The sequence below is a fragment of the Acanthaster planci genome, linkage group LG14 (genome assembly GCF_054643075.1).
Source record: "Acanthaster planci isolate LZ-2023a linkage group LG14, COTS_SCS, whole genome shotgun sequence".
Lineage (NCBI taxonomy): Eukaryota > Metazoa > Echinodermata > Asteroidea > Valvatida > Acanthasteridae > Acanthaster > Acanthaster planci.
The window spans coordinates 4,004,839-4,021,653 of record NC_141790.1 but is presented as its reverse complement, the minus strand read 5'-3'; the positions used below and the strand labels follow the sequence as shown (position 1 = coordinate 4,021,653).

Genomic DNA, 16,815 nt, shown 5'->3' with positions numbered 1-16,815 from the left:
CTGGTAATGTAAACAGTCCTTCTCAGTAAGTGACGGACTGATGCAAATTCCTCCACAGCTTCCCCTCAATAAATGTACAGCTTCTTGCGGGGAAATTGTGGGGAAAGGATTCACTCTCCCTGCAATTTTACCGCAACTTGTCCGCAACTTGCTAGTGACAAGATTTGAGACGACTCCTAATAGGCCCTGTCACTAGCAACAAAATGAAAACTCCCCACCATCTTGGCTCTGTATTTTTCTGCACCAGGCAGATAGATTGTTGAGTGTCCTTCAGTACAGAGACCAGTAGTGCAAACCTTTGCATTGATGAATCTGTGGAGGTATAGAGGTCCTGATGATGATTGTCCTTCCATTAGAATAGACACTTTTAAAAGGCAAAGAAGACAAAGTTTCCAGCTTGTATTCTCCACGTAGCTCTCTTTTACTTCTCACTGTATAGGTTATGTCACTGATGGTCCAAGCATACTACAGGATATAGATGCACAGAAAGAGAAGACAACTGTGACTATATGGTTTGATGAGTTCGAGGTAAGGCTGTTTTTATAGGGTTCATGAGATTTTTCTGGATGCTTCAATTTTAGTTACACTCTCCGTGCAGAACTTAAGTGACTACATTTTTTTGTTACTTTGCTGGAGGTATTTGATGTGCAGAAATTCCATGCGTGTTTGATAAAATGTCTGGTTTTTTTGCAGCTATATTCTGTCTTTCTAAAATTGAAACTTTCTTGCTTACACTTTTTTGGGGGAGTATCTGATGTAAAAAAAACAACTTCTAGTTTTCAAGACTTGATGAGAGCAAAATACTCTTGTTTTTATCGTGGAAATTTGTGTCACCTTGCTTTTACAAGAACAAGGACTACTGTGTGGAGACACTCAGTGTGGCTTTAACTTTTGGACGGTCATTTGAAAAGTCTTATCTATGAAAATTATCATGTGTTTGAGTTCTAATTGTCAAATCTAAAAAAAAACACTAATGTGCACTTGCACTGCAGTGATTGTGAATTTTTTTCTTCTTTGTTTCCATGGAAATAAGCTTTAATCAAAAATATTTTATTTCAACACAGAGCTCCCTGCACGGTATTTCACACTACGAATGGGCAGTGGGTACAACTCCTGGTGGTGAGGACATCCAACCTTTGACCTCTGCTGGCATCGTGCCAGGCAATGATAAAGACATACATGGTATGATTGCTCAATATAGAGTCATCTTCAATTCAACATTAACCCTTACCCCCCTGGGACCTCAGAAATCATGCATATGCTTCTTGGATTCAGATTGGTTAGGGTTTAAAAAAGGCACTTTTAAACTTTCCCTTTTCCCCAATGCCCAATGTTCAATTTGCACAGTGCTTGTATGTCATGGATAATCAGATACACTGAAAGTTGAAAACAAAAACTGATTTATCAAAATTTAGTGGTACAGAGTTGGATCAATCATGGGGTCTCTTTGGGTTTCATTTTCTGTAAGGAAAGATGGAAATTACCTTGAAGTGAATTTATGACTAGTTGTCTATTTTTGGTCATCAACTTGGATGTATGGAAGACACACTAAAAATGCCAGTTCTAAGGATGCAAAACAATATGCATTTCCTCTGAGGTATTTTTGTTTGCAAATTTAACTTTCTGTGACCTTATGCTGAGATATTCAGAATCATAACTTTGCTTTCTTCTGCAGGATTAGCCGGCAGGGGCAAGGCCCAATCACCTCTTCCCCTCCAGCATGGCGTGACCTACTATAGCACACTGCGAGCCATCACCAATGGAGACAACGTCTTGGAGGCCACGTCCAACGGCTTCACGGTGGACATCACTCCACCGGAGATTGTGATCACCGGCTTAGGCCAGTATGATGCAAGGGTCAATCTAGTGAGTGAATTTATTTCTTCTTTTCTGTTACACTCTCAAAAATTCCTCTTTTACCCTCAACAGTTTCTGTTAATTGCTTTACACAGCTAGACAGCTACATGTCAGTAAGGTTACTGGTGCTTTACGTCCCTTTTCTAATGAGATGTGAAATTGAAAATTGATTCTGGTTGCTGGAATGTTTGAAGGGTAACTGAACAAAGGATCAATGATACGCTGGTTCACATTCAGGTACGGTTGTAATCCTTTTCACTATGTTTTATTTCCAGAGCTTAGATGGTGGAGTCAATCTTTACCAGTCCAACACAGACTCTGTTGATGCCATGTGGGATGTTCAAGATGGAGAGAGTGATGTCACTGCTACATACTTCTACATGGGGCAGTACCCAGGGAGTGACAATGTCTACCCCATTACATCAACAGATAGATCCTACATTCCATCAGCACTTGTGAGGCCTGCCCCAATAGGTAAAGTTTGACAGGGTGCTTGAATGACTGGCTCCCCTGGTTGCCCTTCAACCAAATGATTGATAGTTCTATTCACATAACTGGCATGATACCTTTCAACCCTCACCCCCTGCCTTACCTGGCTGGCTGGCTTGCACCCCATTCCCTTGTTGTCCCTACCGACTGGCTGCATTCAAATGGTCAAGCCTATAGCCATCATGGATTGGATAAATGTCTATTTTGTGATTGCATGGATAGATGATGCATATTCTAAGACCAGATCATGATTGGCTGCATGTTGATCCAGTTTAATGAATGATTTTCAACTTGTAGGTTGCATTGTCATTTTGTGGTGTCCGTTGAGCATAGTATGTCTTGACCGTGACCGTAATTTGTTTCAATTTTGTAATGCCACACCTGATAAATGCTTAGCTGTTCAACTGTTGCTATTTTGAATAAGTAACCAAGAGTTATATCACAAGTTCCGCCATCTTTTCTTATGGAAACCATCTGTGTTTGATCCAGGTATCCCCAACATTTTGAGTGTTCAAGCAGTCAACAGTGTTGGGTCCAGGAGAACTGTGCACAGCACAGGTTTGACTGTGGATAACACCCCACCTAGTGGTGGTCAGGTTGGTGCTTTCTAAACTCATTTTTCCATTGAACAAAACATATATGTCCCTTCTCAAGCTTGCTGATTAATGGCCCTGTTAAGTCCTAGTGTTGAAAAGGAAGTCAAGGTGGTGTAGTTGTCATTTCTGTGACCCAAGTTCAACTCTTATCTTGTTGGCACTCAGATGACGTTTTCAATTCCTGGTTGGTTCCGTGGGTTTTCCCTGGAATTTTTTTTTACCGGGGTTCTCCTCCCACTCCTAAAATTGAATATTTCTTTGCTTTTTGTATTGTTTCTCATAATCATCCTATGATGGCACTTGCACTGTTGGATGCAAAGCTATTTTTTATGGACTGGAGAATCTGACTTATTTGCATTTGCACATAGTTTTCCTGTTTTCATTTCTCTTCACATGCAGTAAAATATAAACAACTGTATTACAGTAAATGCTTTGATTTATTGTCTTCATTGACAATCTGCTTGCAATATTTTGACCTCCGATTTCAGTACACTGTGGGTATCTTCTGATTCTCTTATTGCCTACTTACCCTTACCAGGTCCAGTGTCCTGCCTTCATCCATGCTGACAGCATTCTCTTGTGTAGCTGGACTGGCTTCCTTGATGCTGAGTCTGGTATCGATCACTACAGTTTTCTTGTTGGGACAGCCCAGGGCCTGAGCGATGCATATCAGTCTGGTACCTTGCCTGGATACCTCACTCGCTACAGTGTCAGAGGTCAGTTGGCACATCATACATTTAAATGTGGGCTGTTAAAGGTTGATTTAAATTGGAGCATGAAGTATGTGGGAAGACTATTTTTCACAAAGGTGTAAATGATAGCATAAATATTATGATCTCATACTTGACAGATATGAATTTGGCTCACAACCAAGTCTACTATGCCACTGTGGAGGCTTTCAATGCTATCAACCAAAGCACTATGGCATTCTCTGCTCCAATCAAGATCGATGATACTCCTCCGTCATATGGCCTGGTGGTAGAGCTGCCTGGAATACACACCTTCAATTTCAGTGATCCGATGAGTCTGCCAGAATTGGACTGTACTAACCAAGAGGAATGCTTACTCCTGGACGGAGAGTGTCTGGAATCACTCACTCAGCTGCAGATCCTGTGGCAGCCATTCACTGACAAAGACACCCAGATCACCAAGTATGAGGTTGCCCTGGGCACCACACCTGGGGGTTCTCAGGTCAAACCCTTCTATGAAGTGTCCAAGGATCAGACATCAGAGCTCATCACTAACATTGATCTGAGTGATATCCGTAAAGTCTATGCCACAGTTAGAGGCTACAATGAAGCCGGTCTGACCAGCACTGCTGTGTCCAATGGCATTTTTGTCAGTCGGTTCAGTGCCGGCCTTCAACCTCTCCGACCCTTCCAGGTCAAAGATGGAGTCAGCGACAACGAACTTGGTGACATGGACTTCCAAACATCACTCCATGAGATGAGTGCAGCATGGGACTTCAGCGGGGACCCCTGTCCTATCACGAAGTATGAGTGGGCCATTTATAGAGTTGACAACCAGGAGATTCAGCCATTCACCAATGTTCAAGGTAATGACACAGATACTAGACTTTGGGGGCTTTTTAATGTCTAAAACCATCTGTGTACTTCCAGCTAAATGTCAGCATTTTTGTTTCAATTTGGAGGTAGAGCATGAAATTTCTGTGGAGTCATTTTGTTGTGAAGCCAAAACCTTTTGGCAAAATAGGCAAAATTAACACCTTTCGCTTTCATGTTTTTCCCTTACTTAGTAAATGATTTCCTTAACGTCTGAATCTAAAAACAGCATCTGGTTTCATTAATGAAACAGAGCAAACTTCAGACACCAACACAGATGTTGAAATGACAGATGGTGAGACCTACTACAGCATTGTGCGGGCTACCAACGCCCTTGGCCTGGCCATCACTGTCCGATCTGATGGAATCACTGTGAAGCGAGAACCCTTGATACCTGGGCAGGTGTATGATGGCCTCCTGGTGGGCTTTGATCTGACTTACCAGAAGGAGACGGATACCATATCAGCAAGCTGGAGGGGGTTTGGACAGGGAATGCCAGTGAAAGAAACTGTTCATCACACAGGTAAGTGCGAGCATAATCAACATAGACAATTGTTGGAAAGAAACTGGAGAGCCGTCGTCTTTGATTCTGAATTCTGAGATTAGACATTAAAGGGGATTAAAATAACCAATTTGTTTGCTTAAACCTCAGAATTGACCCCCGTCCATTGTTAATTGTTTTTAGCTGCTAAGTGCTTTTCCCTCCCACCCCCAGAAATCCCCCCCCCCCCGGAAAAATGTAGTTTGTCTCCCTGAAAATCTCCTGGTGATGCCCTTGTGAAGGATTATAGTTGTCTTTACTGTTACCTGTTAAGGACAGGATTCAGGTCTACACCCTAGAAATGTGCACTTTGTGCTACATTATATTTGAGTTAGACTGTTGTTGACTTACATGTATGTCCACTACCCTGATTTCCTATCTAGGAAATGCTGAAATCGCCAGAGACCTCTTCTCAGAGCAAAGTATTGATTACTATGAGGCAGCCGTCGGTACTGACCCTCGCTACCCTAAGACGAGAGACAATGTAGTGCCCTTCACTCACGTTGGCTTAAACACCACGGTCACCTTCACTAACCTGGACCTGACAGTACAAGACTCAACTTACTACGTGACAGTTAGGGCATACAGTGTGAACTTTGCCACAGCTGAGGTGACATCCACAGGGATCAGTGTTGGGATAGGCAGCACAGTCCATGGTAGGCCTCTTCTAAATTCTCTGATGGAAAACATAAAGGAGGAGGAAATGGAAAGGCTGATTTGAGCAATGAAAAACACTTTGATATGAGTAGAATCATTCCCCAAAAGGCTCGGTCAAAACATATTGGTTTCATGAAAATGCAAGGCACTTTTTTAGCTAATTCCTAAATATTTCCTAGTCTTTTCAACTCATGTAATTGACTTGAATAACTTTGAGATCTTTTAGAAAGCTGTCTGATTTCTCTTGTTGAAGTACAAGGAAGCCTCATGAAACAACTGTTATGTATTTCTTGTTTGAATAAAATACTCAAAGTTAGGTTAAAATTAAAAATTGATATCTTTTCAAACAAGAACCCAATCATAACCTGATGTTCCAAGGTCTTTATTTTCATGTAGACTTCTTTTTCTTGGTGTGAATTGTTTTAAAACTTCACCAACTGAAATGTGCAGTGACATGAATTGACTCTTCATGTCAACCATAAATCTCAATTTGGTCAGTGTCATCCAGTATTGAGGCAATTATGATATGAGTTGAATATTTTGCTTGATTGCATTTTGCAACTGACCAGGAACTGAGGTAGAAGTGCCCAAGTATGTGAACTCGGTCTCAGAGGTCCAAATCATGTGGGTAGAATATGAATCCACACTCCCCATCCTGTTCTACTACACTGGCCTGGGTGAACCCTCCCCGTCCTCCATCCCACCTGAAGACATGGACTGCCTGGATATGCTGTTGGGGACCAAGGAGGCCCAGGCAACCTTCAGCAAGAGGCAAATGGACTTTGTTGGCAAAGACACCTATGTAGATATCAGAGGCCTGAATCTGACCCAGGAAGACTCCTACTATGTGACTGTTGTAGGTGAGTAAATTATTTCTATTTATAGCACACTTTTTGCTTGTTCTTTATCCTGGTTGGCTGAAACAGGTTGGGTTCACAACTATGCATATAGGCTAGTGCAGTTAAGTTGCTTCAGTGTAAACTAGACAGACCTGGATTATTTTTGACTTCTTACAGTGCCCTCAAATGATGCAAACAGTAAATAGCAACTCAGAAAATGAATCCAGAGAAGCTAAAAGCTTTCCTTAAATTGACAAGTTGCTTATCGTTCATCATGAGCTAACTTTCTGAATTAATGCAGTTGAATGTATAAAACCTGAAAATACTTTTTTGTATTTTATATATTTGACAGAGGTGCGTTATAAAACACAAATGGACTGGCATAATTCAGTTATTTCTGCATGTTCATGAATCCTTAAGGTCTGTTAGTGACCAGATGGGGTCATACAGTATTTCCACCAGCCTATGGCCTCCACTAGAAGATGAGGGTTAGTTTCAGCCTTCGGAAATAACAAACCATTTTCTGATCACTCAAAGTCCCTTTGGACGCACAGGCATGCACGAGCAACCTCACTGCCAGTTTAAAGTGTATAATATAGTGTATTGATGTAGCCAAAGTTGGCCAGATGAGACTGAATTTTTATTTTGTTCAACTTTTGTCCTTTAGGAGTGAATGAAGGGGGAGAGTGTAATTCATCTACCAGTTATTTCACAGTTGATGTCACACCTCCTCTTGAGGGTCGACTGCGTGGAGGACCTTTCTATGACATGGTATGAGTTCTCAGGAAAACAGTGTATTTGGCATCTGTTTTTACAGCAGCCAGGCCACTTAAGATATACCTGTAGGCTCTCCACATTGCCTTCCATGCTTGGAAACAGATCCAGCAAACAGGACGAGAAGCCACCACTGTATAGTGGTACCAACTTTCGCATGGGAGCAGTTATACATGTTAACATGCCACATGAAATCGCCAAGTTTATGAACATGTGTGATATGGCCCTGAGTGTGTTGCCCTTGAAGTAATTGCATCCCTCTAGGATGAGCCTATATCACACCTTTAGAGCACCCATGTGTGATGATACGGCTCTGTGTGTGTTGCCCTTGCAGAAATTACATTGCCTAGGATGAGTCTTTACATGTGAGAGCACACATGTGATGGCCCTGAGTGTGTTGCCCCTGCAGTAATTGCATCCAATAGCACAAGTCTATATCACACCCATTAGAGCACCCATGTTTACGTTTGCAACCCACTGTGTGCACAATTCCTTTATTTTCATGTAGTTAAGAAAACTAGGCAAAAGTACCCACTTTCCTTGCACTGGAAACTCTTTTAAGCTGAATTTGTGTCAATGGTTTCCTTGACTGTTTCTCTTCCTTTTTGCCAAGGATGAATAATTAAAATGTTTTCCACAAAGGGAGTAATTAGCATTCTGTGGACCTGGCCAAGTCCACACAAGGTTCGTACAACTTGCATTATGTGGATCTCATTAAAACATTTTTTTTTGAGTCCACACGAGGAATGTGAGGTTGGGACATAATTACTTCTGTTGTTTTCAAATCCTTTTTATCACTACCCGCAGGCAGCAGCATACACCGACAGCACTGATTCAATCTCTGTTGCCTGGGAGGATTACAGGGATGATGAGAGTGGAATCAAATCCTTCAACCTCCGCCTGATGCAGGCTGCATCGTGTGACGTCGACGATGACAACAACCTGACTCCTTTACCCAACCAAGACTGGCTGGTACTCGGCCCAGACACCAGAGATTTTACATTTGTGGCCCTAAGCCTTGCGGTAAGTCTGTTTCGCGTTTATCTCCTGACACACCAAGCCGGTGATAATTGACAAACTGAATTTTCTCAAGTTCCCAAACCAAGGCTTCAGAGTGACTTTTATTGTCTCATTAGATAAAAGTAGAACTGTTCTTGAGTTACTCAATTTAGTCATAATGCCTGCCATTCCCTTGGCTTATTCACATGTTTGCCTGACAGGTTTTTGCTCCATCACTCATGTGCCTGACTGTTGTCATTTACCATTTTCTCACAATGCAGACAAACCAGCCCTACTATGTTCAAATGTCGGCTGTTAACCACGCTGGAGGCAGTATCCAGTCCCAATTCGGACCCATCTTTGTCGACTCTTCAGAACCGACAGCTGGAATGGTGGTCGATGGAATGGATTTCATGATGGACATAAAAAATAGCAAGGATCGAAATCAAGTTTCTGGTAAAGTGACATTGCTAGGTAGTTCATTCACTGCTTTGACAATAGGTTTCATGATAAAGCAGTACCTAATGCTGTTAACCCTGAGGCTCTCATTGGCTGATTTGTTTTGCTGTATGCAGGAACAATCCTTCATTTGCCCAACCCAGTGGGTCCATCTTGTCCAATGAAGGACATTCCCTTCACGGATCCACATTGGTCAGCGATGGATTTCAAAGGACTGTTGAATATGAAAAGAGACAAGTGGGACTTGGAATACAAAATGCAGCAGGTAGGCTGGTCAGTGTAGTGTTTAATGAAAATTGCCTGAGATAATAAAGTAAATCGGTTTTTATTTCCACAGGAAATCCTCTTGGGTATTTTTCAAAAATGTTTTAAGGTTTGTGTTGTCCCCATTGTTTGGATTGTCCAGGTATCTGCATCCAGTGAGAGTTTGACACTTAAGATGGAGCGGGACACAAGAGGGCCTCGCATGCTCTCTGGGGCCTATGTCACCAATGCACAGATTGTCAGGAGCTCTGAGTATGAGGTTAGTAGAGACTACTTAAAGAAGCACAAGGGAGAGCACTTATTGTTATGTTCAAAATATTCAAATATTCCCCAGCATTAACTTGTGCCAGTGGAATCGCATTTGATTTGATACTCATATAACTTCCAACTGAGCCAGTTATTGGGAAGGCATCCCACATGCATCCCAATGTTTACCGACCAAAATGTTTTGTTCCCAAAAATTTAATTGGATGTTCAAAAAAATGGATGGCAGAGACATCATCTAAACCTCACTTTTACTGATGTGATAAGAAATTCGTCATTTCCAACTCCAGATATGCAGTGTTAAATTTGACAAAAGTTGTGGTGTTTTGCACTGCCATGCAAAGGTATATGTGATGATGATAAAAAGCCAGCAGAAGCATGGAGTTTTGGATAAAGATGGGGTTCATTTTGCTGCCAGATAGAATCACACAGCCAGAATGTGATAGGTGTGTGATGTGATTGTTGGTCCAAATATAGTTATACTCCTGAATTATCTAAAAAGAAATGAAGTAAAGTTAACACTAAACATAGAAGGTAGTTCACTTTCGCTGCGTGTAGACTGTAGGCTTTGCAAATGGTCACAAGAAAGTCTGGTATTGTGTGAGAGAAAGACTAGAAATGTACGTGTTTGCATATTCTTTGCTTTTGACATTTCCAATTGGGAATTACTGCTGGACCTCTTGACTTGGCATTGCTCCTGAGGCACATATATAATGTATGGCTCACTGTACACACATGCCTCTGACAAAAGCACAGGTCAACATCAGGCATATAATCAATCACACTGTTAGCAATGTCCCATTGGGCTTGTATACATGTGGTATTTATCATTTGCCCCAAGAGCCAATTAAAGTTAATCAGGCATGCAATCTTTCCTCGGATCAGCTGATGATTTCCTCATTTTTCACTTCACTTATACCATTGAAAATTAAAAAACACTGTACAAAGTCTTGTAAAGATTGGAATAGCCTCGTTTTGTCAAAGTCCAAGTTGCATTCCTGGTTAACGTAAATTCATATTTCGATTTCAAAAGAAGATAATTTTGTACATTTTGAAAATAATTTTTACCTGTTTGGTCCATTGGCCAAACAGCTAGGTTTTTGTTCATTTTTCTGTTTTATTTCTTTTTTGACAATAACCCCTTAACATAATGCATGGCCTTTCCACACCCCTTTGGGCCTTTTAATTAACAAACCAAATTCTTGTTAAACTATTTGAAGATATATGCCAAGTCATGATGTCATTATGACGTCATCACAAGTCATGTGGCAGGCCCACAAATGTAAACTTTTTGTAAGCTAATATATCCAGAAACAAACTGCTGAAGTTTACAAATTGTTAAAATTTTGTTATTTTTCATTCATTACGACCTGTCTCCTGAACAAAACAAGGCATTTTTAAAATTCTTTTTCACTACCATTGTTTGACTATGTAGATGTGTAAGGTCTTTTAAAATTATGTGACATCGTGATGACATCATCAAAATTGTGATTAGTGATCAGTATGCAGGACATCCAACTGTCTTGAAATTTGATCGGATGATAAAATATGCCTTCCTTGTGACGAAGCTGAAGAGACTTCATGATGACATCATCCTTTGATTCTGTATTCATTTTGAATATTTGTATTTATATATGTATTTTTGTTCTATTTTCAATTTTAGTACTACATGTATTTCCACTCAAATCAACTTGACGCTTCCAAGATATGAAATTCTTAGGGAGGACCCTTAAATGTTTGTTGCATTTCGCCAGTCCGCTTTGACAACAACAGACACTCCATACCTTCTTTGCGCATGAATACGGAAAACATTTTAAAAGGCTAAAACGGCTCTTGTGTTTCGTTTTCATTTCCTTGTTCACAGACTCTCCATTTTCATTTTCTTTTCCTTAATTTTGTGCATTTATAATGTACTTCTCCTGCCAAAGACTACCTTAAGATTTCTTTGTTAATACCAGCTTTTTACTCACCTACCAGTTTGATTTGAAGGCAGCACCGCCTGACCTGCACAGCGTGACTAGCATTCTATTCTGGGATGGCCCGAATGGAACCATCGGGGATTTTGACTTTGGTGGACGGGAGAACTGGCAAGAAGGAATCTGTCAGTGCTGCTATCAACGACCCTTTAATCAAGTAAGTCTGGAAACTTTGATGTGGCATGTATTATACAAGTGGAAAAACAAACAATGCAGTACTTGCACCATCCAGAGCTTGCCTCAACGAGCTCACTTTTGGAATTCATTGTTGACATTTTACAAATATAGTGTTGATAATCGTCTGTTCTTCATTGTTATTATTAGTAGGCGCTATTACCCAAATACAAATTCATTCATTTAAAGCTACAAATACCACAGATTTTCTAATCATGAGTTGTAAAATTGGCCTTTCTGGTAACCTGTTTGTGGCACTTTGGAAATTGTTCCTATTATGTGCATCTTGGACTTGTAAGGCCAGCATCATCCTTACAAAGATGTCTTATCACATCACTAGAGGGATGCAGATATGTTATGGTCATTTCACAAAAAAATTTGTTGGGCATTTCGTTGAATCTTACTGTCTTGTGGTAATTTACCTTGTGCATGCACCAGAATACTGCAAGACTATTTATTGGCACTGTGACAATGGCGGTGGAAGGATTTTCAAAGTGGGGAGCCAGTTGTGAGACCATCAGGCATCTGCCAATAAATAGCCATGCCCCATTATAGGACTCGTAAAAAGTGGAGGGGCGGCTTGCCCCCAGTCAAAAAGTGTGGAGGGGTCAAACCCTCCCACCCCCTTCTGCCACCAGTGTACTGCAAAGTGTCTGAATTTAGAACTAACATTGAGAAGAATGTTGGTGCATGCTGTGCAACTGGCTCTTATGCACAAGAAAATGAAAGGAGAGTGGCTCTGCTACAACTGTTTGAGACTGGTGCACAGGGATAACAGGAAGACGAGACATTCAAATCAAAACTGTTCATTAATGTCCCCCATCAATCAACAAGGTAGAGCTTTCTCGGAGGACTCTTTGGTCCAGTCACAAGGAAAAAAGTCTTGTTAGGCTGACATTGGCAAGTAGTTCACGGTGCAAAAGCAAGTCCCTTTTAATAAGCCAAGTTGGCTCATCAAGCGGAAGTTAATATGTAGTTTCCTTGTCACTGAGAATATTTTTATTCCCCAAGATAGAATGGCAGTCCACTATTGCTCCCTGGCTACTGCCACTTCCCATATTTCTGTGTAGATGGAAAAGCAGGGGTGAATTAGCTCGCCAAGGACCAATGACTTGAGGCTAGCAACCAGATTTGAACCCATGACCCTCTGGTCATAAGTGACAAACATACATTATTCTCTCTCTTCCCTACCCCATTCATGCCATTATAATGAGTGGTATATAAGCTGGCATGGTTGGCTAAGTATTGCTGGACCTATTTCAAAGCTTTCAGACAGTACTAACAAAGGGTCACCAAGTCCAAAGCGACTTAGGTTATATGTGAATATAGTTGTTTGGACCTGAATTATGAGATTTAATGGTCTTATGTATCCCATTTTTCCAGCCTTTACGTCATGAAAACACAATATTTCTCTTTCATCACAGTCCATGTGCCCTCAATGTGACTGTCAGGACTTCTTAGGAATACTTGATTCATCTGAAGACAACTCAATGTATGCAAGTACCACCAACATGCCACCTGTGACCACAGCTAGTGAGTTCACATCCAGTGGTATACGTGAACAGCCTGAAGTGACCAGTAGTGCCTCACTGACCACTTTGACCTCCAGACCATGGGCCATCCGTAGACAAAACGAAGATGGGGACAGCGTGTCCAATGATGAGAATGCTGGATTGATTACACAGAGAGCATGCGGCTTCCAACTCTATCCAAGTAAGATGGACGTCTTGTGAAGGCGTGATGGAGGAAACAACTGTCTTTTCAAAAGTCATCAATTTAAGTTGGTCATGTTTAATCTGCATGGTGACTGTGGTAATGCTATTGCTGTTTATACTTTATATAATATAGTAGCCCCCACCAATAGTGGCAAGCATTGTGGTAAACTTTCTCATGGCAACTGCTCTGTAGAAAAGCCAACGTTTGGTTTTCTAAGGAGCGACTGTCAACACTACACTTTCTGCCGTGAAAGGGGACCATCAGAAGTGAAATGCCCTTTGATTTAGTCCATAGTTGTTTTTCTTCGAAAACAGAATTTGCTTTGTTTCATGTTTATTGTACTTTTGAGTACCTGAATTTAGTGAGCTCTATTTAGGTACCAGCAAGTGTCCTGTTTCCTCAAGTTTCAGTATAAACTTGCAAAGGGAATTTCTCTATGTTATCAGGAGTTTGCATGAGCCATACAGTCCTCCTTTTTTATTGCTATTTTACCTCAGTCTATGAATTCCTTCCTAGATGGCAGTGCATCTCAAGCTGTAATGTGGTGTCGTTACTTCAAGGATGGTCAGCGAATGTCCTCTCAGCCTGTAGATCTAGACTTTGATCCGTCAGTAGAGGAGCGTCATTACGCAATCAGCTTTAGAAGCACACCATTTGATGCACATGAGGTATACCAGGACAAGCATAATAAGCAAATCCAATATGTCTGTGGCACTTGACTCCATGGCTCTAATAACTCTAATGGGCCACTTTTGGTGACGTTTGCCTTTATCTAAAAAGTTGGCTGCTGTACCTTGCCTTCTTCAAAAGTCAAAATTTTCAGGTCACGAACAATACATGTACTGTCTGTAAGTGGTTAATGTCAGATTATGGTTTGGGTTGTTTGCAGCTGTTAAGTGCATTTACTATTGACCTGCTATAATGCCTCATTGTACTGTGGTGTTCAACATTCTCTGCTTTGTAGTTCTGCCCCCATATTTTGCAGGTACATATACGGCTTTCAGTTTCTTGAAATGTTTTCTGTTATAGGATGAATGGTCCTTTGATGTCCTCATTGATGGTAAGCTGCTGGCCTCACTGACTGGCATACCAGTCATGTCCTCATCTACCAAGCTCATTCTGCATGTCTTCAATCGAGACAGCTACATTGCTGATCTGCAAGACCCATTCAATCCGCCAGTTGTCACAGCAACACTCAGGAACTTCAAGTTCGTAAAACCTCTGTGTTTTTTTCACATTTTGTTGCCATATCAAGGGTGCCTTTCTTTTCTAATTGAATACCAAATTGAAAGAAGGGTCCAACTCCGCCTAAACCTTTTTTCAGATCAAAAGAAAAAATAGACATTTTCTGAGGGGGTTGCAAGGGAAATCAATTAACTTTTCTTAACAAAAATGCTGGAGTTAGGCCTTTCTTTTAATGAGGTATTCAGTTGTTTTGGCAATATTTCTTGCTTCATTTGCTATGCACAGCATAGTATACCTTACCATTTATTAAAATGCTCCTACCCTTTCTTCTGATTCAGGATGCCACCTGAGCAGAGCAAGCTGTGTCGTTATGGGGCACCATTCAGGGCTGGCACCAATCCCGTCTCCCGTTACTTTGCCGGTGTTGGCTCAGAAGCAGGAGCTACTGATATCGTACCTTTCAAGGAGGTAACGTGGATCTTTAACTAACCATGTCGATGTCAAACTCGACTACTTGAACTATGTTTGGCTACCTCTTTTGAAAATTGTGTAAATGGACTTCAGCAGAGATGTCACTATATGTCTCAGTGTCCCTTATACTTTTGAAATCACTTCAGGCTAAAATGCTAGTAGATTTCTGTGTCACCCACTCCCACATTTTAAGCATCAGCCATTGGTTAATGCAAAAAAGGAATGTCTCAAAACTCTAACTTACCTTTCCTATGTTGGAATCCTATCTTGCCAAAGACATGATGCATTTTCAGTTGGTGTAAGCAGAGTTGCTCATCTGGTCCGAACTGAAAAGGGCCATTCAGTTATCACATATGCATATACATATGAAAGTGTAACATCAGGTGCTCTTAGGTTGTACCCAGTGAGATCAATTCTATTGAATTCAAACTCACATTTCTTTCCACAATGAAATAGAGATGTACTAGCATAGACTACATGAATAAGTAACAGTAGATAAAATGGATATTAGAGTCAAAAAGGTGTAAAGGATGAAATATCAGTAAGTATGAAGGCATCTCCCAGAAGCCTAGGCTTGTAGCGAGATATCTTGGATGGACTGTTACACAAAACAGGAAGCACACAGATGGCTTGACCAGGACAGTACCCAAGTACGGAAATTTGTAGATAAACTAGAACAGTATTAAGTACATGTGTTGTCACAGAACAATTGGAACAGCTTACAATTGCTGAAAAACCAAATGAGAAGCAAGTGATGTCAGATATTGGGAGACTGATGAGATTGACATATCAGGCAATTTTATAGAGCAGTTTGTATTCTAAATTTGAAAAGGCATTAATTCCCAGTAGAATGCTCTAAGCATTCAGAGTTTTATAAATCCCCGACGTGTGACTTTGTACCTTTCTCGTACTTTTTTCTCTGTGTTTACAGATCGCGAGGCCCTGTGTCCCTTGCATCCATCCCTGTGATCGTTATCAGTGCGATCCCTCGTGTTCTGTAGATGCCGTTCCCATCACATTCACCCTCACCAACCTGACCCTGCCCAGACTGGAACTCTTGAATGTAACAGTTGATGATGACACTAATGCAACAGTGGCAACTTCACAAAAAGATGGAGGATCGCTCCCATTCTTTCTGACAGGTGAGAGAAATTAAATGATGGGTGGATAAAGTATACAGATTAGCAGAATTAATTATCAGTGTAATAAAAATGGCTTTTCTTGCATGAGTTGCCTTCATTTTGATCCAAGCAGTGAGTCAGCCAAGGCAAAAGTGCTAGTTACAAATTACAAGTTAAAACTTCCCATTTGACTTTTTTTCATTTTCTGGGTTTTCTGTTTTTAGTGAAATTTGTCCTTGGAAATGGGAAATTGGTGTCAGCATCCTCCAACGGCTTCTACGTGGATGAAACCCCAGCAGAACTGGATGTGTTCTTTTATGTAGATCTCAATGTTAGCCGGTACAAGCCGACGTGGTACCAGTCGTCAGAGTCTACCATTAGTTGTCTGTGGAGCTTCATTGACATGGAGAGCTTGGTCAAGGTTTGTCAGTGGATTCCTATAGGCAAATAAGACACTGTGTTCATGCAGTTGTCTGTTTTGCATTGTGATTGGGATCGCATGTGGGCTCCATGCATTTAATGGGAAGATCAGAGAGGAATTTCTATCAGGTAACAAATAACCGAAAAGGACTTGTGTTTCTTGTTCCCACAATACAATACTCTCCTTAATACTAGGCACAGGTGCTCCCCTCTGATGACGAAAGACTGTGTTGTTTTCTTTCTTTTCTGTATGGTTGGTTGATGAAGTTTTGGTGACTTCTTTGACATATCACTTTGAACATTCCATAAATTCTCATTACGATACAAATTTTCCTTGAAACAAATCCTTCATCGCAGCTGCTCCAAGATGTTTACCCAGGGCTTATTGGACTGATTCCATGACAGATTTTTTCAGGGATTTTTAGTGACCCCTAAATACACCACTGGTCTA

At 41.0% G+C, this 16,815-nt stretch overlaps 1 protein-coding gene across 3 annotated transcripts in view; it reads left to right on the top strand.

The window, feature by feature from the left end:
• LOC110984422 (uncharacterized) overlaps positions 1-16,815 on the top strand; it is a 163,940-nt gene that overhangs the window by 129,555 nt on the left and 17,570 nt on the right. For all 3 annotated transcript variants that reach the window (XM_087145948.1, XM_087145947.1, XM_087145949.1), the window contains 22 exons: positions 440-528; positions 1,065-1,182; positions 1,676-1,866; positions 2,133-2,331; positions 2,836-2,942; positions 3,481-3,658; positions 3,793-4,497; positions 4,758-5,027; positions 5,429-5,701; positions 6,272-6,562; positions 7,209-7,312; positions 8,123-8,338; positions 8,596-8,770; positions 8,890-9,038; positions 9,180-9,296; positions 11,279-11,434; positions 12,876-13,164; positions 13,684-13,835; positions 14,197-14,375; positions 14,691-14,820; positions 15,755-15,965; positions 16,169-16,365. In XM_087145948.1, coding sequence (XP_087002074.1) covers positions 440-528; positions 1,065-1,182; positions 1,676-1,866; positions 2,133-2,331; positions 2,836-2,942; positions 3,481-3,658; positions 3,793-4,497; positions 4,758-5,027; positions 5,429-5,701; positions 6,272-6,562; positions 7,209-7,312; positions 8,123-8,338; positions 8,596-8,770; positions 8,890-9,038; positions 9,180-9,296; positions 11,279-11,434; positions 12,876-13,164; positions 13,684-13,835; positions 14,197-14,375; positions 14,691-14,820; positions 15,755-15,965; positions 16,169-16,365 — 4,496 coding nt within the window. The remainder of the gene's footprint in view (positions 1-439; positions 529-1,064; positions 1,183-1,675; positions 1,867-2,132; positions 2,332-2,835; positions 2,943-3,480; positions 3,659-3,792; positions 4,498-4,757; positions 5,028-5,428; positions 5,702-6,271; positions 6,563-7,208; positions 7,313-8,122; positions 8,339-8,595; positions 8,771-8,889; positions 9,039-9,179; positions 9,297-11,278; positions 11,435-12,875; positions 13,165-13,683; positions 13,836-14,196; positions 14,376-14,690; positions 14,821-15,754; positions 15,966-16,168; positions 16,366-16,815) is intronic.